Here is a 24,928-nt window from a genome sequence, read left to right on the forward strand (position 1 = left end):
GAAGATAACAAAGGAGGTGGGAGGGTCATTGGGGAAAAAGGGAAGTTATGGGGAAGGGTTGTCTTTAAAAAAATGAGCAATTCAGTGTAACTCCCAGGATAAATTACAACCAGATTTGGTACACTTATTCTCTATTTTGGAAGATGTTTATTGAAAAGGTAGAAGGGCCAAACAAATATATAAAAATAGATTGATACAAAGGAACAATTCTATGAGCGGTAGATCTACCTCTGTGGGTTTTGTGCTACAGCATTGGACATTTTAATTGAATAATTTACTTTTCAGTCCCTAGCAAAGCCGAATACATATAGCTATTAGCTATCTATATATCTCGGATACTTATTCAACGTATGTGACGTATGTGATTTTGTAAACAAAAATTTAAACGTTGATTTCTGCAATCTGATAGCACTCCCACGCAAACCATCGCCACATACAGGTAGGGGAGGTTTCGGCTACATGTTCGTTGTGTTGGTTTGCGTAGGAGTGCCATCATATTTGACAAATCGACGTATGCATCTTTGTTTACAAAATCACATACGTCCTTTTGAATAAGTACCGAGATATATAAAACTCAATGTTTGTATGTTTGTGTGTATGCTCCAGCCTAACTTCTGAACCCATTATTGTATTGTTTAGTTATCGATCAATTTAACCATTTATCGAAATTATGGTTTGCCCAGTGACAAGCAATGATTAATGTGTTTCCTTCTGGATGGTGAATGTGATCCCTTCTTTGAAAATAGACGTTTGCCCGGAATAAGGCATCGGTGGATGTTTTTCCTTCTTTAGAAATAAACGTTTGCCCGGAATAAGGCGATTATGGGTTTGATCTCTTCTTCAAAATCAGTCAATGTTTTCAAATGAAATCTGCCTTCTTCTGATCAAATGATGAAGTATCGATAAGAAAACGCAATTATCCTGTTGACCAATTGGTTTATTCATCTTCCGATTGTGAAAAAAAACTGCGAATCAAACTGGCAATTCCGAGCAAGGCCGGGTACATAAAGCTAGTAGTTTATAAGCATCTGCTGGACGCTCCAATTTAATTTTCTCCAATTACCATCCGAGACGACGGCCCTTCTAGAGAATCAGAAGTAGGTAGTAAGGTAGCTACTAATCTAATTGAAGAAATCTCCTCCAGCAATGCGTTTGCTACAACTAAAACACAGCTTGTCGAACGTCGAAGGGCACTTGCTGTTTGACTTGCAGCTTGTTGTTGGAAAGGATTTAAATATAACGCAAATAAAGCTAGGGTCCTTATCAAAGTAAAGCAACAACATGTAAGAGTTGAGAAGCCCCAGGTTTGTCAATTGCGTTGATTGACTGGCATATAGGGGAACTGTACCGGTTTTGGCCATGTTTCTAATTTGACAAATTTTGCAAATAACTCCAAAAATAAAGTAATTCGGGAGGGTTTTATTAGTTCCAACAAGAGATATATCCCTCACTATTCAACGCGAAAATTCTTTTAACTGATCGATTATTTTGGAAAAATATGTATTTTTCAGGGTTTGCCAAAATAGGCACTAAGTTGGCCAAAACCGGTGCACTTTCCCTATTGTATTTTTTTTTAATTTGTATTGTTGATAAATATGATTAAATTAACTCTAATTCAAGTGACTTAAAAACACACACATTTTACTGAGTTTTTGAAAAGCTGACTAAAGCCGACTAAAACTTTTTCGTAAAATTTATTGTTTTCCACTTTTGTTTTCTACTGAAAAAATTAGTACTATATAAAGCAAAAAGCCCTTTGCTATGAAAAACTACAGCAAACAAAATTTGTTTTTTTTTGTTTTGTTTTTTAATGTCATTCCTTGTTTTTTATGGGTTTGTTATTGTCCCGAGGTGGTCTAGTAGCCTAGAATTTGAATATATCGACATAAGGAGAGAAAATTCTTAACAAAATATGATCAGAACCAGAACACATCGAGATAGAGATATATCTATATGTGTGTAGATTGATGGACCAAGAAAACCATCGATATAGCAAGTTACATCGAGATATAGAACATCGAGATGTAGAGAGTCGGCTTATACGATGTGCAGAATGGCAGTTGAAATCAAATTTTGTAGTTGTTTATTCTAAAGCGTTCATTGATTCTTTTGCCAGAGCTGCAGAGAACAGTCAATATTTCCTTGGATCAGGTAAAAAATAACACTCGCTAGAGAAGTTCTAGTCGTTTCTACACTGTTGGTAGATGGATTACAGTCTAAAGTGCAGCGTTGAAGATACGGTGGTTGCACCTCACGCAACGAAGTGCAAAGCGGATGAAAGCTGTTTGTACTCCTTACGGCGGAGCAATTTGAAGGCAAACATACAACTACGTACAAAACACTAAAAAGTGTGACAACATTTGCTGCATTTTTCATTATTCATTTTTTATTAGAAACGATTTGAAGGTTATAACCTTTTTAGCTTTTCATCCACTTAGTGGATCCCGAAAATGTTAATTCAATTGGATTTCATATAGTATGACGAAGACCCAGACTATAATTGTAACCTACAAACGTGATTATGACTACGTTTAAGAAGGATATGCTGATGTGCCGTTTTCAAAATTAGAAAGTACTATCATTCTTTCTATGGATTGCTTCGCTGATTATTGTCTTTATAGAACTTCACTTAAGCAACAACAAGTTGCTGTTTAGCATTATTCGATTTTCCACATGTTTCCTCCTATTAACAAACATGACCTCCAGTTTTATGGCAAAAATCAATCAGACCGCAAGCGTAATTTTGAAACCTATTAGGCACACCACGGAACACGATCCACAGAGCTGACGTTGCGGTTGCACATGTTATTGTTATTTTAAGTGTGCTCAACTACCGCCGTCCGGTCCACTTATTTCGGTTTATAATAATCATCAGCAGGGTAAAAAAAAACATAAATCGCGGGAATCACGATGTAATCTATTTTTAATATACACACATCTACGCGCTACATTTAATTAGCAACAGCAGCACAACACCCGTACGCATTTTTCCTTCGAATCTCTGTTAATTTGGTTTGGCATGCGGTTCTTCTCATATTACTACAAACTACCATCGACCGGCTGCGCTGTCCTGGGTAGACTGCCGTCGGAGTATTGCGCCCCACCCCAAACCAACCAGCAGCCTCATGCCACCTCAATATCAGCGCATCATTGCTTGTGAACCTTTTTCCCATAATTCCGCATCCATGCACGGGAAGGTACCCGTTTGTTACTTGAGCTTATTCGCGCGGCTTGGCTTACTGAGTTGGTTATCTATTGGAAACATTAGGTAGGGGTAACATACAAAACTTCTTCAACCCATCCGATCTGCCACATCCGACCACCACCGCACGCGCTTGACGATGATGATGGATACACATAGTAGGCCACGAAAGATGCGTCCTTTTGCTCCAACGCGCTGCGGCTTAGGAATTTCCTTCTCTTCTGTTCAAAGGTGCAGTGCACCTGTTAAGTTTGGATGAAATATAATTTTGAATCCTTTTAGGGAAAACCCATTTCTAACGCAAGGTAAAGTCAACTGTTCCGTTACTACGGTTAGATTAGTTGGATGTGAGTGACTAAACCATTTTACCAATCCACGAATTTAAAATTAAAACCTATGCTATCAAACAACAGTAATTCGCGGAATCGAGATAGAGACTTTGTACTGGTATTAAAAGAAAAGGAGTGTCTCAAATTATATGCGTACAGCATGATGCCTTGTCTTTTGGTGATTAGAGTACGGTGGAATGATGTATCTTTAAGATTAACGAAAAGAAAACACAGCCAAACGGTGGAAAAAATAGAACCATCGTCTGAAGCAGCCCCATAAAATACCGGGTAACAGAAGGAAAACTTTTATTTATCTATTCTGCGATCGCGGAGCAGATAGTGCAAAGTTGAGAGCAGAAATAATTAATTGTTATTTTAACGCCATGTTCGCTCGCTGAGTGATATGTGTGTAATGTAGCCATTTTTATCCATGGCGTGCGACACCTAGTTTTATTGGTGACGGGTGAATTGGTCATAAATTTTTATTTGATGATCCAAAAGTCTCAGTAGGTTCGTTTTTTATGGTGGAAGGAGCAGCATGGTGCTTTATTTCTGATGTGAAGTAAATCATCTTGAACACACCGCGGTGTATTGAAAACGTGTTAATGCATTGAGAATTTGTGATTCCGTTGTTATTATCAGGGGTCCCGTTTTTTATATCAATCAAGATAAAAATTCTAAAATGTCACTAGCAGCAAACGGTGAGACGACACATGCTGCCGTATTTGATCAATTTGACAAATCCGACCGGTTTGGACGTCAAATTAGTTTTCAAAAGGATAGGTCTGGGACAAACTGGATCTCCAGGAGTACTTTATTATCCCGTGGTAATCTATATCAATTTCAAATTTAAAAATATATTTTTGTTATGTAAGTTTCAAGCCTACAGCGTTAGGTATAGCGCTATTAAACACTCATAAATAATTCATTCAAAGTTAATTGCTTCTTTTCGGGTATTGACCACCCGGAGTGTTAACTTATTAATATGTTCATAAACTCGATTTGTGTACACCAGTTTTTAAAGTAATTGCATTAAATAGTAGAACCCTGAGTAATCGACCTACTTTTGGATATGTGTATTTAATTGTATGATTTAAACGTAACGCATGATTTTTTGAAATTCATGTGTTCATTATCGATCGGAGTTGGCTAGAATTTGCTGCCATTATTTTTCCTCTTCACAATATTGTGCCTTTCGACAAAATGACAACTTTCGTGATTTCGCAGTATAAATAGCACGTTATATCACGTGAATGCTTTCACCGCCAAAATCCATCACGTGGCGGCAAAATTTTCAAAAATATCAAAGCAGCTTTTTTTTTGGAGGTATGTTTTCCTTAGTCGACTATCTGGCGTTTATTTTTTGTTGCGGCTAAAAATGAGCGGAGGAGTAGATTCTTTTATGAGCGGTACAATATTTAACTCTATGAGGAGTTTTTAACGTTTGAAAATGTTTCAATGTTCTTTGCTCCCAGTTTTTTCTTACCGGAGACGATTGCGAGACGATCGCAAATAAAAAACAGTAGATGGAGTTGGAAGTGCGCTCCAGATATTTGTTGATTCTCAATAACTTACGTAATTGAAAATACGTACGTACAGGGGTTAAACAAAAAATCGAGGTAAGCAAAAATTTGTCGAAATTCAAATTAGCATGGCGATTTATATAATCCGAATAATCCGATTTTGATAAAATCAGGCCCTTGGCTACCGGAGATGTTCCGGGTTTTCCGAGGGTATGTTAAAAATGCTTTTTTCATCTGCTTGTCATTTTATGTGACGTTTACTTCCATCATGCTTTATGGTTTCTCCAGAAACTAGAACTAAGATGCCGACTATTGTTGGCAGCAGATCGAAAATCAGCTATACTCAGAAATATGGCCATACAGATGTCTTTTTCGCAGAACCTTCGGAACCTGTTACAAATTCGCCAGTCAGTCTAACAGTCCTGTATCTTTAATCACGCAAAAAAAAAACGTTTCGGAACGTTCCAGAAGACTGTCGTTCCCGAAAAAAAAAAACACCGTGAACTCGTTAGTTAACGGATTCATGAACGCTAGATTATTTATCCATCGTCTTGGAAAAAAAATACATGGTTCCAGACGGTTCCAAAACCGGCCCCTCCTTGAAGGGCCCTGAAACCTGCTTATGGTGGTAGACACTATCATTCTGGAGATGTTTCTGTAATCATTGTCTCGCAAAGCCATTAAGTTCAGTATTGTTTCTGCTTTCGTCTCGTATAGATGAGTGCAGATGTGCTTGATTGCAGTGATTTATTTTTCAGCAGCAGAAAAAAAGCTGTATGAATAGAGTCAAGTGTGCGCTTTGTTGTTTGGTCGTACGACGGTAATGCTTTATTATGCCGATTTGAGCATTTTCAATAGAAATGGAAAAACGATGGATGAAAACGTTGTTAACACTGTTCGGTTCCAATTCCCAGCGGATAACATGGGACCAACATGGACGGAGATTGGAAACTTTTTAAAACAGTTGGACACCAATTTGACGGTCATGGAAGCGGCACATGAACGTTCGATTTTCGTCAAGTTCATTTCTCTGGAAGAAATGAAGGAATCGCTTAGGAAGAATATGGAGCCAAAAAAAGTTTGGTATTCCAGCGAGGTGAGGGTGTAAACCAAAACCAATCCCATCCCAGTTAATATGCTGGGATTGTGTCTGGAGTTGTTATAGTTGATCATGACTCAGAATAGGCGGATAAGATCATTGAACAATAGGAGGAAGATAACTTTGTGGAACCATTGGATAACGCAGTTACGGAACATTTGGAACCAATCGGAAGAGAAGATCTTGAGAACGAAAGCAAAGTGGAAGATAAAGAAAGTGAAGTGGAAGAAAGAGAAGATACCGAGGCAAAGCGGGTTCCGTCAGCTGGTTACCTAACGAATTCGGAAAATTATGAAGATATGTCAGATGCCGACCTTCAAACGATGAGGAACCCACAAGCGAACCAACGAAGAGCCCTGTTTGCGTCTTCTGGGGGTAATTCAAGTTCCCATCCTAGGAAGAAAATTTGTGGCATTTTGAAAATTATCTTTCATAGACATGGAAAGAAAGGAAATGTTTTTTTCCACAAAACATTGAAAACTCGGTTGAATTTGTTTAAGGGTGATATTGATAACATACTTTGGCTTCAAAGTAAAGATAAGATGCATAAAATTGTGTATATAAAATAAACTCTCCAACAAATTTCAGTCACCGATCCTCGGACCGATCAATATTAGCGGCCATCTTAGATACCGCACCAATTTTGTTCTCAATTATCATAAAATGAGCAGAATAGACTTTCTGGCAGTATTACAACATATCTCAAAAAACTTTCGCCTCTAATTCTATCTAATTCACTCATAGCATAAGGAGAGGTGTTCTCGTCTTGCAATGGGCGAATAACTGCATCATATTTTCCTTTCCCACTTAAAATCAGAAATATTACGGCAGCTGCAAATCCACTAGCTGAGATTTCGGAAATGCTTTCGTTGAATCGTAGTAAAACTTACGACGAGTTTTTGGTAAATTTTCTCGAATCATTCTTATTCGTTGCCGAAATCCCGCCAAATATCGGAAAATTGAAAATTTGATAGAAAAAATATCGACTTCCACTAAAAACTTTTCAACGGTATCTCACCTGTTTTTGGCGAAAATTTTTCTAATGTCGGATTAATCATTTAAAGCTTCGGTCCTATTCGCGAATGAAATGAAATTAACTACAAAATGGCAGTTTAATAATATTCATGTAACCGAGCCTGAAGAGAAAGATTAGTTTTGACAGATATCGAATAATTTTTGAATCATGTTTTGTTGATCTTGATGGGTAGCCCAGCCATCATTATGTATTTAATTTTCAAACTGTCACTTTTAAGTTTGTTTATGTTGTGTCATCGCTCCGAAGACTAAATAAGCTATTTGTTTGAGGAACTGCATATATCCATTTTACACAATTGACCTTTCCCGTCAAAAATTGTATCTCGTTTTATTGTCTCAGTCGATTCTTTGGCTTATTTAAGGTCAACTTTCCCAAAGAACTCCTATTTTTTAAACCTCGTAAGCCTTAAACAAACAATTAAACATCTTTTCCAAAAAAAGTAAAAATCTGACTTCCCTCACAAGTCATCAATCAAGAAAAAAGGGATTAAGCCTCTAATTATTTCAAAAATCGAAAAAACCTAAAAAGTGCTGCACGTGTGAACCGATCTGAAAAATTCAACCGTTGTTCGTCAAATGTAGGGCAAATGTTAGGCCAATCTCCAAAAATAGCACTTTTTAGATTTTTTATTTTAAATTTTTAAAATACTTGGAGGCGTCAAACAATATGGGTTCTTTTGGGAGGTTGACCTTAAATAAAATAATGAATCGATTGAGCGAATAACAATTTTTGACAGGAAAGGGCAACTCCGAGAAAATAACAAGAAACTGTTTTTGAACAAATTGGCACCAAATCTTTAGATTTCTTCGATACAGAACAAAAGTTATAGGCGAAAGTCAATGTCACTGGGAAACTTTCGTTTCGGAAACGGCAAGCTGTGCTCCATAATTGCTCGTCAAAGTACGTGTGCATATGTAGTTTCCCAAATAAACAAACAAAAAATTCATACGTTTCCGAACAAAACAAATTATTCATGTTTTTGCCAGAGAACTCATATTTGGACGAGGATTCGGGAATATACAAAAATTTTGGCCAATAATGTCACACATGCAGTTTTTGAAACAATCATAGGCGTAGCTAGAGTCCCGGTGTAGGGTAGGGTAGGGGGAGGGGTGCATGGCTACAGAAGGTTTTTATACCTTCGCTGCTCATTTGTCTTCCTGTTAACATAACTCAATATGAAAAAAATTAAACTGTTTTCCAGTAATGGTGTGATTTAGTCTAAGTCTAGACTAATTATAGATAAATGCGTGGTGCCCACTTTTTTTTTTCTATGGGAAGTGGTGTAGAAAGTGGTGGTTAGAATTCTTAATCGCGATGTCCTTTAATCGTATCTGGTTTAAGCGTATTTCATTGTACAGTCGCCTCTCCACATCTCGATATTGAAGGGACCATCGAGATAGGGAGAGATCGAGGAATGGGAGGAAAATTGAAATGGGTGCTAGATCCAAAAAAGCTCGTTGCTATGAAAAACGACAACAAAACAAATGTCGTTTCCTGTCGTTTGTTGATGTGTTTGTTATTGTCCAAAGATTGTCTAGTAGCCTAAAAAATGAACATATCGATATAAGGAGAGTGAATCATGAACAAAATATGATCAGAACACATCGAGATAGAGAGATATCGAGATAGGGAGATTATCGAGATGTAGAAAGCCCAAATGTATGTAGATTGAAGGGACTGGGGAAAGCGTCGACATAGGGAGAGATATCGAGATATAGAACATCGAGATGTAGAGAGTCGACTGTATTTTCATGAATTATTCTTAATCTGCTATGCAATTTTTGGATTCCTTTACGTTTGTATGACATACAGAAAAACTTCAAAAACATTTAAATAAAGCGGCCTTATTTTCTTCCTAATTTCGTGATAATTGTATGGTATTCCGATATTTGAGAGCATTTTGAAGGTTGCGAAGGCCGTGCAATAATCATGTAAGGATAGAAAGGAGGATGTCGGTTATTTTTGTAACATATAAATAAAAAACCCAGATTAATCCACCTAGCAGTGATGATGCCTTTCTCGTGCATTATAAAATATATTGAAAGAATCACATTAGAAAGGTCAAAAAAGCTCTTTAGGAGAATAGATCACATTCTTTCGACCATTTTGCATGTTTTTAGATTAGTTAAAATGCATCGCCATCATTTTCGGAAAAATTTTTTTTTTGGTTTTGAATTTTTTTTCCAAGGGGGGACCCTTGGGAAAAAACAATGATTTTTCAATAATTCCGAAATGCAATGTCCGATCGAGCCAATTTTCAATAGCAAACAATGGGACCGCATTCCCCGTCGAATGCAACTTGTTGCGAGTAAATCGGATAATGCTAAGTTCCAAAAAGTGTGTCTACAAAATTTGTACACATACACACAAACACACATACATACATACACACATACAGACATCACCTCAGTTCGTCGAGCGGAGTTGATCGGTATATAACACTATGGGTCTCCGGACGTTCTATCAAAAGTTCTTTTTTGATGCAATCATATAGCCTTTCGGTACAACTTTGTTGTACGAGAAAGGCAAAAACATATTTTGAATGAACATTGAATTACATGGTGGGACGGTGAGTTGAAAGGTCCAGGAAAATCCCTAACTTGATAAAAGTAGAAACGAAGATGATTTGTTGATATTGTGGGGTCCATTAAAAATGGAACCTCAATCATTATGAGAGTTTAATAATTCTATTATTACGGCTCCGCAAAGCGTCTTACACGACTGAGCCTATTAAATAAAAAAACTAGTAAAATACTAATATTTGCTCTGATATTTGAGATTCTGTGAGATTTTTGTCAATTATTTGTTCCGCCCCGCCCCCTTTTTTTACGCCATTTGTGTTTCAGACGATTGATTGAAAATATAGTCGGAGAGATCGAAGGATGGAACAAAAACAAGCATCGAAATGGTTACTAAATCGAAAATAGCTCGTTGCTATGATGTGACGTGAAGAACCGGCCCAGGGCCGAAAATATCGCAAATAAAGATAATTCAATTCGTTGATATGAAAAACGACTGCAAAACAAATGTCATTTCTTGTTTTTGATGTGTTTGTTATTACTCAAAGAAGTTCTAGTAGCCTAGAAATTTGAATATATCGACATAGGCAGAGTGAACCTTGGACGAAATATGCCTAGAACACACCAGATATGTAGGTAGAAAAACAGAGATATTTTGAGATAAGGAGAATGTAGAAAGCTAGAATGTATGTGGGTTGAAGGGACTGTGAAAAGCTTCGATAAGGGACAAAATACACATCGCGACTGTCGCAAGCGCCGCGACTTTATCGCTGCATACAAGGTTTCATTGGCGCTTCTTTACCAACAGACAATCGCTGTCGCCCAACTACAGCGACAGTCTTGTCGCGTGTGTATGGGGGAACTTATATACTACCCAGCAAAGATGGGACAACTATGCGGTTACAGGAAGTATATCACCCACTCGCATGAAAAGTGAACCTACTTCACATGGAGACGCATGGTATTGCAACTTTGCGTTACCAAAATCCAGAAATTGTATCCCTGGTTGATGAAAATAACATGCGTCTTCTATCTATGCTTCTTTGTCTACAAAGAGTTTCTGTATAGATATATCCCAACGTTGGGCAAATAAAACAAAAGTGTCGACCCTATACACCTTCTAACAGCAACCTTTTTCCGATATTTCCTAAGAAAAATGATTCGAATCAAAAGATAGTAGCAAATATAAGCCTTTGAGCTTATAGCCCAATAGCTTTGTGTTTCGTAACGAGTACTGACCTCAATTGACTGTATACGCGTGAAGCACGTAATAAACATGATAACACGAGTGTTTAACTGTCTCTATATATTTGTAATTTAGTTAAATCATTCCAGTAGATGGTATGATTGCATACCAACTCTCTGTCATTTGGTGCCTTAGTTATTTTTCATGTATCATTGGTTGTTAGAACGAACATTGAGAGCGAACGGCTCAAGTAAAGTAAGCAACATATCAAATGCTGACAGCTTGTCCATTGGAATGCAAACTACAAGTACTGTGGGGGACCAAAATTCGTCCACCTAGCTAGAAAGCAATTAATCAAGGAGGCTTAAGATAAATAATTTATCTCAACCTTTCCATATATGTACTTAACGGAAAGATTTTCGGGCATTGAAAAGGAAAGTGAGGTTTGAAATTAACAAAACGCCACCCAGCAAACGAGAAGTTTTAGGTGCCGCAGGTGTACCCAAGCAGCACACTTGTCATAACTGAGTTGCTGCCACTTATGTACGACCAAATCCGGTCATATATGAGTTGCTGCAACCAAATCGGTCTAAATTGTGCTACTCGGGTATTTATCTAAAAAGTATCAAAAAGTACCAATTTAGTACCAAGTACTAATTTTGATTCTTTCATTCGAAATCCAAACGATTTGAAGGAAGGATATCGATTCAGGAGGTGTTGGTTTGGTTGTGTATATTATTTTATCATGTTTTTCGTAGAAAGACGCCCTCGTGCACCTGCATCAACGTCGAACGTTTTGTATTTACATTCGATTCGTATTTTCTGCAGACTTCTACATAAACTGAAGTGCGGATTTCGATGCCCCACGGTACGTCTCAACAGGGTGCTATCAATCTAGCAGCCACAATGTTATCCATTTTAATGCTCACATACATCTCTCCACTCCACCTCTCAAACTGACATCAGATTTAAGTGGCGCGTCCCTTTCCCGGCAAAACGCGCTGTGAGCCAACAATATTTACCGTCTCCATCGTGATCTTTATCATAGAAATGGATGCAAATTTACGCCACCCTCGGATGACACGGGTGCATAATTTGCACGTGACAAAATCCAACGGCATATCGGTGACATTAGGGATAACAACATTGCTTACTGGTTTCCGATATTCAATAACGCACATATCGCCGTTGAAGTGGGCGCCACATGACAAGTGGTGGCCATGACCGCCCACGATGTCCGTGTCGTGTTGTCCAATTATCAAATTTCCGCGCTGCTCTCCCCGCCATTTTCGGAAGGAAACGACGATTAGAGCTGGAAGATATGGTAATCAAAACAACGAGTGGCACGTGGTCTCGGTCCAACTGTAAATGTATATCTGCGGTTAGAGTTGAAATTTGATGGTTTGAGCATGCTTTTGTTGGGAAAATTTACGACCGTGCTCTTCTACAGCAACTACTGGGAAACCGCATCGGGCCTCTATAAACGGTTCATTGTTTCCTTCGAATCGATGGCTGTACTGTAAAGGCTATAACAGCTGAGAATAGGAGATTTACGATCGCCTTCGGTGCTCGGTGTGTTTACGTTGTTAGGTGCCAGCACTTCGGCGGTGGTCTCGATATCTCTTCAATTTGCGGGAAATCGATTTATCAGAACATGTGTTTTTGAGCGGGACAAATTAAGTGGAATGTTGTTTATTTCAAATATGTTATCATTGTTTGCGTGAAAGATATCCATCCATTGAGGGCTTCGTCTTGAAAACAATGGATGACATAGTTTGTATGAAATTGTGGTTTAATTACGAAATGCCTTATGAGCAATGCACTGAAATAGTCAATGGAATTTCAAACCAAATTGATACCGAACACTGGAATTGATTGCTTCTTCATGCAACATAATGGTTATTACTCGTCAATATGATTTGCAATCTTAATTATCCTTATTCAATCCGACGTTCGCACGGTATCGTCGTTTCAATTATTTTTTCTGTATTAAAAAGTAATAATAAAAAACGAATTGATTTCCTCCGTTTCAGATAGAATTGATTTGGTATCATGGAAAATTTTGTATGTAAGCTGATACTGCTTAAAGGAGGTAGGGAAAATTTCCAATTAACTTTTTAGACCTTTCCGGTTTTGAATCGTTCTGTGGTTGCAGTTTCTTGCTTTGAAGCCTTCTCTACGAGTCGAGATAATGAGGGCATGCACCCATGAACTAATGAATCTTTTTCCATATTACGTACATTAATAGCTACAATTAAGATTTTTGGTCCGTGATTTCCAAATTGATGTTAATTGCGGTTAATCTTTTCTCGCGTTTTTTTTATTCAATAAAATATACGAGCTTTTCTGAAGAAACATCATTTTTGATATCTAACGTCACCGAAAGGAGAGTATTGAGACAATAGTTTAAAATAAACTTCAATCAAAGAAAATTCAGAGCCAAAAAAACTGCGGATGGGTCATATATGCCAAGCGTTTTAGATTGGCAGTGTAGAATCCAAAACAGAGCTAGATGTAGTAGGTTGTATAACTAATGAAATCATTTCAACTGAATGTTTAGTGATTCGGATAGATTACATATTATGAACATTCAGTTTTGGAGATCCTGAAATTGGTCATACGACAAATTCTTACAATTCCGTTGAATTCCACCACTTGATCGTACCTTTGACATACACGTATTTCGACCTCAACCATGAGGCCGTTTTCAGTGTCTCGTACTCGACTCGATTTCGTCGACTCGAATTAAGGCGAGCCAAGCACGAGACACTGAAGACGGTGACAGATACCATCGAAATACGTATCTGTCAAAGGTACAATCAAGTGGTGGAATTAAATGGAATTGTACGAGCTCGTCTTATGACAAGTAAAAACATTCCACTAAAAGCTCAAAATAATGTTCTTATCGACCCTGCAATGTTTTACGTTAATTCAAAACCTGATATGTTTATGTCTTATCATTATATGCATATTATTGGACATAATTTTGGTTGCAGAACATTTTGTTGCTAGACTTCTATTCGGATACATTCGAGGATATTTACACCAGAACAGTTTGGACGGTCTATGAAATCCAAAAGAAAATATTTCAGAGCCTAGTCAAGAAAAGCCTTACGGGGTTTGATCCATTTATTCAAAATCCATCTGCAGTTTATTATTTTATCATGTTTTTCGTAATTGTTAATGCTTAAAATTGAGGCACTTACAAAATAGAGGCTCTCTTATTCTAAGGTGCTGCAGGTAACAGCGAAACGAAGTTTTTCATCCTTGCTCAGTTTCAGCAGATAATGTTTTGCCTTTCTCGTACAACAAAGTTGTACCAAAAGGCTGTCATATTACTCCAAAATCAAACTTTTTATAGAACGCTCGGAGACCCATGGCACTATATACCAATTGACTCTGGGGGGTTTCAGATGTACTATCACCTATATATGGTCGGGGTTCAGCCAAACCGCACCAAGCGGCCTTTTGACTGACTTGTAATATTTTGTTCGCAAAAGCAAAACGAAAAGTATTTTATGTCAAATCATGCGTACATTCGTTGTAGGATATCCTCAGTTATGGCGTTGAACGATGCCCGATGCAATTTGTGAATAATTGAATCTGTTACATGAAAACCTTGGTGAAAAAGTTGGACATTTTTCATTGGCGCTTGGTGTGATTTGGCAGAACCCCGGCCATAATGACATCTATGCTGCCAAAAACGCAAAGTGGGGCTAGGATGGCAGTCATTTTTGGCAGCCATTTTAGGACTCTGTCATGATTATTCAACTCCGAAAGGCGAAATGAGTGAAGAAAAAAAAAATAGACTAAAATAATCCATTTTGAGAGAACCGGATAGAAGTTGATGATTTCGTGGATGGCCACGCACACGCTGGCTGCACGCGGTGGAGTCGGACCTGGGGACCCTAAGCGTTCGGGGAAACTGAAGGAACCTTGCCCAAGACCGACGATTATGTAGCTCTACTATACGCCAGGCATAGGTGTATCAACGCTGTAGCCAACCAAATATCCATGTAGGTAGGAAGTTGGCAGATTCAATGTCCAAAGCTTTGGCTAATCGACTGTAACACGTGAACATGATTCGTCTCAGAGCCAGTTAATGAAGCGGCAATGCGCGTCTAGTGCGGTGACCAGTTCCCGTGCCTTCCTGATGGGCAACTGCTGAATCCTCGTCGATGCGTACTACCACAGGCAGATGCTACTGTTGGTCTCTATTAAATGGCTCGCCATGTTTAGTATAGATTATGAGGATAATTTATCATGGCTAGTCTACCATTATGAAGGGACTGGAAATATAACGATCACATTGATTCCATCTTCAAAATAGATTGAACTTTTTCAATTTTTGAGATCAAACCTTTCTAAAATTGGATAGATCCTGAAGCAGATCTCGGTTAAACCTCATCAAAAATGGATTTATTCGCTCGGTAGTTTGAGTTGTAACCATCAAGATGGATGCTTTGGTTGTATGCTAATAAGAAAGAGAGAAGTTTGCCCTTCTCTTGTAGTCAAGAAGGTGCTGCTTGAACTATGTTTGTACTGTCATTCAAAGCCTCAATGTGGAACGCTGGCCTCTATCTGGTTCTCTGTTGAATATTGTTTTCGCTATTCTCTCTTCCGACAATCGCACTAAGTGACCAGCCCACTGAAGCCTGCCAACTTCCTGTTGATAGCATTTTGTGAAAAAAGGACGGGCTCTTCGCTCCATGTTTGTCTCTTGAGAAGGATGACTACGCATGAGAAGGATGAATCCAAGGATTCCGGCGAAGACGCGATGATTTCTTGCTTCGAATGGCTGCTTCAATCTTCTCACTCACTTACTCACCGACCCTGGCGACCCACCATATCAGCTAAAACGTTGGTTCGAGCCATCAACATCTCGGCATGGGCCGCCAAGGGTGCGATGCATTACCCGCGTTAACTCCGAAGCATGAAATCCAGCAAGGCTCCCGAGGTCGATCGCATTGCAGCAGCGATGCTGAAAGCTGACACCATGCTATCTGCGTAAATTTTGCATAAACTATTCTGCAAAATCTGGGATACCGCGATTTTTTCGACCGACTGGATGCAAGGTGTCTTAGTGAAGAGCCCGAAAAAAAAGGGATCTGACAGTGATCAATTTGCGAAGCATCATGTTACTGTGCATTGTTTTAAAATTTTTGTGCAAAGTTATCATAAATCGAATACATACAGGCAGGCATTGCAATATCATCTGAGCACAGGATATTATCTTTGCTTATGCAAAGAGCACTCTGGAAAGATATTATCATTTGAGCATTCAATGATGATCCAGATAGCCAGCGTGTTTCGGGGTTTGTTCATGTTGCGAGGGCGTTGCTACAACAAAAACAGTGAAAAAATGTTTCTCCATAGCGAATATTGCACTTTGTTTACTGAGCAGATAGATAACTAAGATCGATATCCCTGGATATCATCAGTATCTTTGCTCAGAAGATTGTATGATGGGATAAAATGCAATGCCTGCATACAGGAGAAGATAGACACGACTCTCTGATGGCAACAGGCAGAATTTTGCCCCGGAATATCATGTGTGGAGCATATTGTCATGCTCCGTATTATCCTGGAGCAGGTCGACGAATTCAAAGAGTCCTTCAATTTTGTATTCATTGGCTACGAAAAAGTTTTCAATCGTCTGAACCACGAAAATCTGTGGGCGCCCTTAGACCTCATCGAAGCGCAGCTTTTACGTGCGAAGTCCTGCATAACGCAGATTTGTCTGACCCCATCCGGATGATCGCTGGAGTGAGACAAAGATGTATTCTATCTTCGTCAATATTCTTCGTCGTAAACGATGAGATCATGGTGGGTGCGATTGACCGTGTACTAAACCGTGGGCTGCTCTGACAGCATATTACTATGGAGCATCTAGATGGCTTCGATTTGGCTCTGCGGCATGTCAGAATTAGGGGACACGAAAGTCTCGCTATGCCTGGCAGGAGTGTCAGGGGGTTGATGCTTCTGCGGCACCTCAGAAATAAGAGATATGAAAGGGTCTGTCCCGTAGCCGAGGTAGGAGGGGCATAGGAGCCACCAACCTAGGGTCGCCTCCGGCTTGGTAGACAAGTGGTGCCACCCTGTTGCAGGATGGGGTGAACACCATACTGAATGAGGACTACTGTCTATGTTGTGATATGGCAGCATGGACCTCGAATGCTGAGCTTCACCGATGATGCCATCAAAAACCGATATCAACAGAAATTCGAGAGCGTAAATGGAGGTAGTTCGGCCACACATTATCTGCAAGCAAGTGCTGGACTGGAATCCTACAGAACATCGCAGCAAAGGCAAACCCAGGAGCTCGTGGCAACGCAGACTCAACAAAGGAATAAAGGAAGCCGACCGGAATCTGGCCTGGACCCAGTTTAAGGGTAAAGCGAGCAGCCGCCCACGATGAAGGTCTTTTACGTTCTACCCTTGGGGCAGAAGAGTGAGTAAGTCTTCTTGCGGAGCATACGTAAGTGTCTATGCGAGTGCTATAGGCAGGTGTCAACAGGCTGTAATAGTTGGTAGTATCATCACCATCATCTACACCGCAAGAAAAATATAGCATATCTATTTTCACAGCACTTCTTCTTCTTCTTATTGGCATTACATCCCCACACTGGGACAGAGCCACCTCGCAGCTTAGTGTTCATTAAGCGCTTACACAGTTATTAACTGCGAGGTTTCTAAAGCCAGGTTACCATTTTTGCATTCGTATATCATGAGGCTAACACGATGATACTGGGCATAAACCAGGGAAGTCGAGACAATTTCCAATCCGAAAATTGCCTAGACCGGCACCGGGAATCGAACCCAACCATCCTCAGCATGGTCTTTCTTAGAAGCCGCGCGTCTTACCACACGGCTAAGGAGGCCCCTTTACAGCACTATTAGTTTAAATTCCTCAACTTAACCTCAAACATGATTTTTAAACGCACTGAAATTTGACCAAATTTGGCTACCAAAGGATTTATATGAACAAAGTTTTTGTGCAAATTTAGGCCATTTTTAGAAATTTAATCAAATTATCATTCGAAATAATAAAACAAACTTGATTGTCACACGTATGAACATATCCTTCCCGGCCTTACCTATTATTGGTAAGCTGTCATTGAATTTGTGGAAATGATTGACAGGCTTGAATCAATATCAACAAAATTGCAAATATTAAAAACATGCTTCTATGAGCAGATGAATTTTCAACGGAACATCCTGCCGGTGATGCGAGAACAGAATGCAGTTGTTATAAGTCGAGTTAGTACCACCCCATTTAGTTCCACCACATGATTGCCATAGCTTGATGTGTATAACACTCAAAAACTTTTAAAAGATCTGGAGTAGCTGATAGAATTTTTCAAAATTGCCGAAATAGGGGAACAGACGGCTTTGGCAGGTTTTGTTCTATTATTGGCAGGGGGGTTTTTGTCGACCGAATTTTATGAAATTTGGCCAAAATATTCTTTGATATGCAAAGAATGTTTGGGCCAAATTTGAGCATAATCAGTCGTAAAAAACCCCCCTGCCAATAATAGAGCAAAACCTGCCAAAGCCGTCATTACCCCTATATTTTTCTTCGTCGTTATTTCCAATTATCTTTTTCTAAGACTATAAGCCTTCTCCAATAGGGTGATGTGAGGATCCCCCGTGTTTTACCGGGAACTAAAGTAGTTTTGTTCTAGCATATTTTTCAGTATTAGATTCTCTAGACAAATTATGCTTATGCAGTGACTTATATTTTGGATTGGCAATCGTACTAACCTTACAGGCCGGATTTTGTTTTTGAACGCCCCCTAGAGATTTTTTTAGTTGCCACTGAAAATTTGAATATATTTTCATAGCAGTGACCAAATGCTATATTTTTTCGCAGCACAAAGCCATACCTATAATAAATAATCTGTACTGATAAAAAAGAACTTTCGTTCACTTTTCTAGGATATTTATATTTAGAGTTGTTAACACCATATGGGGACACTTGATCCCTCATTAGTAACCCATTCAAAAACTTGTCATAATAATTTTAAAGAAATATAAATTTATTCTCAGGTTTCCATTTTTTTTATAGATTATACTAATTTGATGAAGGGTTTCCCAAATTTCTAAGACTGCATGCACTGTCAATTTCCATAAATACGTACAGCAAATTGGAAAATCTAAACATTTTTAAGAAAAAATACTCTAAAAATCAGAGATCCCCTTTCAACTGTTATCAAAGCAAAATCGATTGTATATCAATAATAACAACAATTTACATTTTTACAATTTACATTTTTTTTTTTACTTTCGTACATCATTACAGTTAAATTATTTGTTTCTCAGAGACTCTGTGCGAAAACCGCGTAAATTAATTTATTTTCAGCTGTGATACATTGGAAATGATAAAAGAGAATCAAGTCTGCCCAGTCTCCCCTACAGATTGGGTTCGAGTTTCGAACATGAATAAATGGCAAACATCGCTCAACTCCAATATTGAGCTAGAGGAAAGAGCGTTACCTGCGGTTTTCATCGCTGATGTTACCATTCAAATGTTAACTTTGCTGTTTGAACAGTTGTAATGGTGCACGTCGACACCTTATAAAATTTTCCGCGCGGCCACTGACCTACGAAAACAATATCAGGCACGCGGCGTCGTCGGCACGGAAATGTTTTTACCGTGGCGCGATGCCGCTCGCGCGCGCCATAACCACCGTTGAATGACGAAAATGCTACAATTTATTTTCATAGCTAGATCGAGCTCGCATGGGCAGAAATAAATTCAAAACGGTTAACTCATATAAATAAAGTGCCGGCATTGCAGACTGTTGTTCTTCCGGAGAGTACTTACCTTGGGGAAATCGGCATAAGACTTTCCAACGCAGGTAGATTTCACGGCATCTTTGAACTCGTCGGTTGTGATTTTACCGTCCTGTTTCAATGAAAAGATAATATTTATTAATTGTTTCTGAACGCGGTTCAAATTACGAGATTATAGTGGTTTTTGGCTCATTCCTACCAGTAATTTTATGTAATACAAATGTAAATATAAATGTTTATTTCCATTGAACAGCAAAACTTAAGACGTTTTGTAATTCAACAAGAACGTATAATGTCATGACTTTTAACAACAAACGATGCATCAAAAGTAATCTACTTTTAAAAAAACATATATTCAGAATTCAAGCAAACTGTGCGTGATCAAATTAGTCCAAACAATGTGCGCTGACCCCATACTGTTTGGTGAATTTAAATAAAAAATAAACTAAAATAAACCATGCAGTATCCGAGCCACAATGCCTCTCTGCTTAGTATCAATGGCAAAGTAACACCATTTTCATGTGTGCACGGTGTTGAATTCTGTGTATTGAATTAACGGTTAATATATGCCATTTTCGGTCCACCCAGGGTTGCGATTTCGGTTTACTTTTCGCGCAACGGATTGATGCTGAAGAAAAACTAAAAATGTTCGATTAAATGCAATTTATTGCATACAGTCAAAATACTGCGCATACCTCGGTTGCCTAAGTTCCTACAGCCATAAAGACAGTAGTGCGTTCAAAAAGAAATGTTTATTGAAAACCTACCAATTTTATACCGATTTAATTATGTAAATTATGAGAAGTCTAAAAAATACGTTTTATTTGAAAAAGACCTTTTTGACGCTCGATTTCCACCACCACTATCGTTTACGTTCTGTGTGTAAAATCGATATTTTTATTATGTTTCTTTTAGCATGTTGAAGAGATAATAATTAATAAAAATTTCCAATAAAATAAAAAATTTCAATAATTTTTTTTTAATGAAAACCAAAAATCAATTTTAGATTTGGTTACGCAAAATTTCAAGTTCTTCTTTAATATTCATATAAAAAATAAATGTGTACTTGAATCTATGAAAACATTGTGATTTGAAATGAGAGATATAATGCTATTATCTTTTTTTTCTGAAATTGTTTTCCATGGGTCATCTCTTATTGCATTGAAATGATAGATTCCCCGTCGGTGGATTGATCAGAATACTCTGCTTTTATGTGGATTCAATTAAAGTTTAGTACATCTCATACCGCATACACACCTGCATACCTATAGTTGTTTGATGTTTACAATCTGGGTGATTCAAAGGTGATTTCCAGAGCAAACCAGAAAAATGCTTTCACCCATCATCACAACCGAGCGTGTAGGTGAAATTGGAAATGAAAGATAAACAATGAGGTTTTGGTTTTTTTGTAGCTCATGTGCCCCCATTCTAACGATAATGGTGGCAGAATCCCGACTCTATCCGAGATGAAATCGCGACAGTTGCATCCGAGTTTGCGGAAAGGTAACAATGTTGTCTTCTGATTTGATTTCTGGTTTCTGGTTAATAAGCAATTTCATTGGAAATGTTCACTATGCAATGCTTTTTGAATCAGAGTTTGCTGCCAGCGAATCTTACTGTGCAATAGTCGAAATGAACATGGAAACATATGACAATTCTATTTTTGCTGATGAGCAATTTGGTTTTCGCCATGGGCATTCAACCACCCATCAGTTATTAAGAGTTACGAACTTAATTCGGCTCAACAAATCTGAAGGATATTCGACTGGAGTTCTCGCTTAACTTTTCAAAAGGACCTAAGTAACATTTTTTTCATGAATTAATTTGAATAGCGCAATCAACAGAACAACATGAAAGCTATTGATTGCTGTATTCATATTAATTCATGAAAAAATGTTACTTAGGTCCTTTTGAAAAATTAAGCGAGAGTTGCTCTTCTTGATATAGAGAAAGCATTTGACAGTGTTTGGCATGAAGGTTTGATTGTAAAATTGATGAATTTTAATTTTCCTCTGTACATCATTAAACTGATCCAAAATTATTTTTCAGGTCGCTCACTGCAGGTAAACTATCAGAATTCTAAATCTGATAGATTACCTGTAAGGGCTGGTGTCCCCCAAGGCAGCATACTGGGGCCCATATTGTATAACATTTTTACTTCTGACTTACCTTATTTACCACCAGGGTGTCAAAAATCTTTGTTTGCAGATGACACGGGCCTCTCAGCCAAAGGGCGAAGCCTTCGTGTCATTTGTAGTAGATTGCAAAAAAGTTTGGATATTTTCTCCACTTACTTGCAAAAATGGAAAATTTCCCCGAATGCTATCAAAACTCAGCTTATAATTTTCCCACATAAGCCGAGAGCTTCTTATTTGAAACCTTCTAGCAGACATATTGTCACTATGAATGGGGTTCCAATTAATTGGTCTAGCGAAGCTAAATATTTAGGACTTCTGTTAGATCAAAAATTAACTTTTAAAAATCACATTGAAGGCCTTCAAGCCAAATGTAACAAATATATTAAGTGTCTATATCCACTTATAAACAGAAAATCAAAACTTTGTCTTAAGAACAAACTTTTGATTTACAAACAAATTTTTAGACCTGCCATGTTGTATGCTGTGCCAATATGGACTAGTTGCTGCAATACCAGAAAGAAGGCACTTCAGAGGATTCAAAATAAAATTTTGAAAATGATTCTGAAGTTGCCTCCGTGGTATAGTACCAATGAACTTCATAGAAATTCTAATATTGAGACATTGCAACAAATGTCCAACAAAATAATTTCCAATTTTAGACAAAAATCGTTGTAATCTTATATTGCAACGATTAACTCCTTGTACCCTTAGTATAAAATAGGTTAAGTTTAGTTTAAGTTGAAAACATTGTAATTCCTACATGGTTCAATTCAACCAGAGAAAAAAACATAAGACGAGTTTATTATGTTTTTCTCAAAAGCTAGACGTGTTAAAAAATCTGAATACAATTCAGCAAAAAATCTATTGAGTACAATGGAAATGGTGGAAAGAAGCAAAAAAAGGTTGATTTCGTTGAACTGGAATTACAATTCAATCGTATGGGTGTCCGAGGTTTAACGTGGACAGGCTTTATTACGAGAAATTCACATAAGAGAGGTCAAAATTGCACTTTAGGGAGATAGATTCACTTATTTCCTTAAATTCACATTTATTTGCATTCGTTTAAATGCATTGCAGCAGTTTTTTTTTAATTTCCAAGGGAGGGGTGGTATTGAGAAAAAATCAATGTATTTTTCCAAGCCGATTGGACCAATTTTTAATAGCGAAAAATCAGGCAGGATTCAGGAACAGGATCGAAAAATCAGGCAGGATATAACACTATGAGTCTCCGAGCCTTCTATCAAAAGCTCGGATTTGTTGTGATCATATAGCCTTTACGTATACTTAGTATACGAGAAAGGCAAAAACATTGGATCGTAGTTCTGCCATGTCGAAATTTAATTGAATATAATAGCAAGATCCTTCAACTATTTATATTCAAATAATTTAAATATTGCAAAACACTGAAGAAGTTTTCAAGTAGAAAACGAAATACGTATCTGTTAATTCAAAGAGATAATAGTTGTTGTAAATGGAATAAATAGTGAAGTATTTTAACTCTGTAACATTTCAATAATAATTAATTGCAAAACGGGTGTTTACTGTCAAATTATTGTCCATATATGTCCAAATAAAATCAAATATGTATGAGAGGCTTTGGAACATTTCATCGAATGGCATTTAGTTGAATGACGTTCGGTCTAATGACATTTCGTCGAAATGACATTTAGTCGAATAGACATTTGGTCAAATCAATATTTAGTCGAAAGGACTAAAATTTAGTTGAATGAAAATTTAGTCCAATGGACATTTAGGCGAATGGAAACTTAGTCGAATGTTGAAAATAAATTACAGCATAGGCAATAGGTAATTGAGGAAAAAAATTCTTAGTCAATGGATTTTTGATTAAATTTGATTGAATATTCCATGGAACATAAGATACATGGATGAACTGATTGGAGGACGAGGAACTCGATTGACGTGAAGAAGTTCAATCAGCAACGGAAGAAACGAATACGGAACCTGATTTTTTTTCCTTAGCAAACGGAAACTTCTGAAGACCTTGGTGGACTAAAGAAAAACTGAAAACAGACAGAAATAGTAAAATATGAGGTTTCGATGAAAAAAAAACCTTTCTTCTATTATTTTTTAAACAAAAGCTAAAATAACATGAGATCAATGTTATTTCACTTGTCATAAGACGAGTTCATCACCACTTCGGTGGAATTAAATTGGATAGTAGGAACAAATTATACATTTCACTAAAATCTTAACATAATTTTCATATCGAAATGTTATTTAACCAATGCTTAGTCGGCTTCGGGACATTACGTTGATTGACATTAAGTGGAATGACGTTTGGTCAAATGACATTTCGTCGAAAGGGCGATCTAATGTACAAGCTTAATTTTGACCAAATGGCCATATGATCTAATGTTTATTCGCCGTAATGTCTTTCCGTCAAAGATTCGATACATAAATCAAATATAATGATACGTATCTATATTTTTTGTTTCCTTTACTAAAAAATGCACATAATTTTGAATTTGATTTCCACCAAATCTGTCATAGAAAAATTAAGTTAAATAGCGACACCAGCAAAAAGGTCGGTGGCATAAAGACGTCACTTAGGTCCGCTATTTTTTTGGTCTACCTGAATGATATCCATTCACTTTTTAAATACCTCAAACTTTCATTTGGAGGTCATTTTAAACTATAACTGTTCACGATGCCCTATTCCTACAATCTCAGCAGGAGCGGTTCACTAATTGGTGTATAATCAACCGTATAGATTTGAACGCTGGTAAATGCTCAATAATTTCATTGTCCCGTCAACGCTCTTTGCTCGATTTTGATTACAAAGTTGGTGCTGTCAAAGATGTAGGAGCTCTGTTTGATTCGAAGCCAACTTTTAAGGATCATATCGGTTACATCATCTCAAAAGCCTCCAAAACACTAGGTTTCATCCTCCGAATAGCTAAAAATTTTAAAACATTCAATGTCTCAAATCCCTGTATTGTTCACTTGTGAGATCGATTTTATAATACTCGTGCATTGTTTGGTTTGGGCACCATACTATCTCAACAGTATTCAACGCATTGAAACAATTCAACGCAATTTTTTTCGTTTTGCTCAACACCACCTACCATGGAATGAT

The 24,928-nt window shown here is 37.7% G+C and overlaps 1 protein-coding gene across 1 annotated transcript in view; it reads right to left on the reverse strand.

The window, feature by feature from the left end:
• LOC134211937 (sarcoplasmic calcium-binding protein 1-like) overlaps positions 1–24,928 on the reverse strand; it is a 51,352-nt gene that overhangs the window by 6,440 nt on the left and 19,984 nt on the right. Inside the window, exon 4 of the mRNA XM_062689351.1 lies at positions 19,725–19,805. Within this exon, the coding sequence (XP_062545335.1) occupies positions 19,725–19,805 (81 nt within the window). The remainder of the gene's footprint in view (positions 1–19,724; positions 19,806–24,928) is intronic.

This window comes from Armigeres subalbatus, chromosome 2 (genome assembly GCF_024139115.2).
Source record: "Armigeres subalbatus isolate Guangzhou_Male chromosome 2, GZ_Asu_2, whole genome shotgun sequence".
Lineage (NCBI taxonomy): Eukaryota > Metazoa > Arthropoda > Insecta > Diptera > Culicidae > Armigeres > Armigeres subalbatus.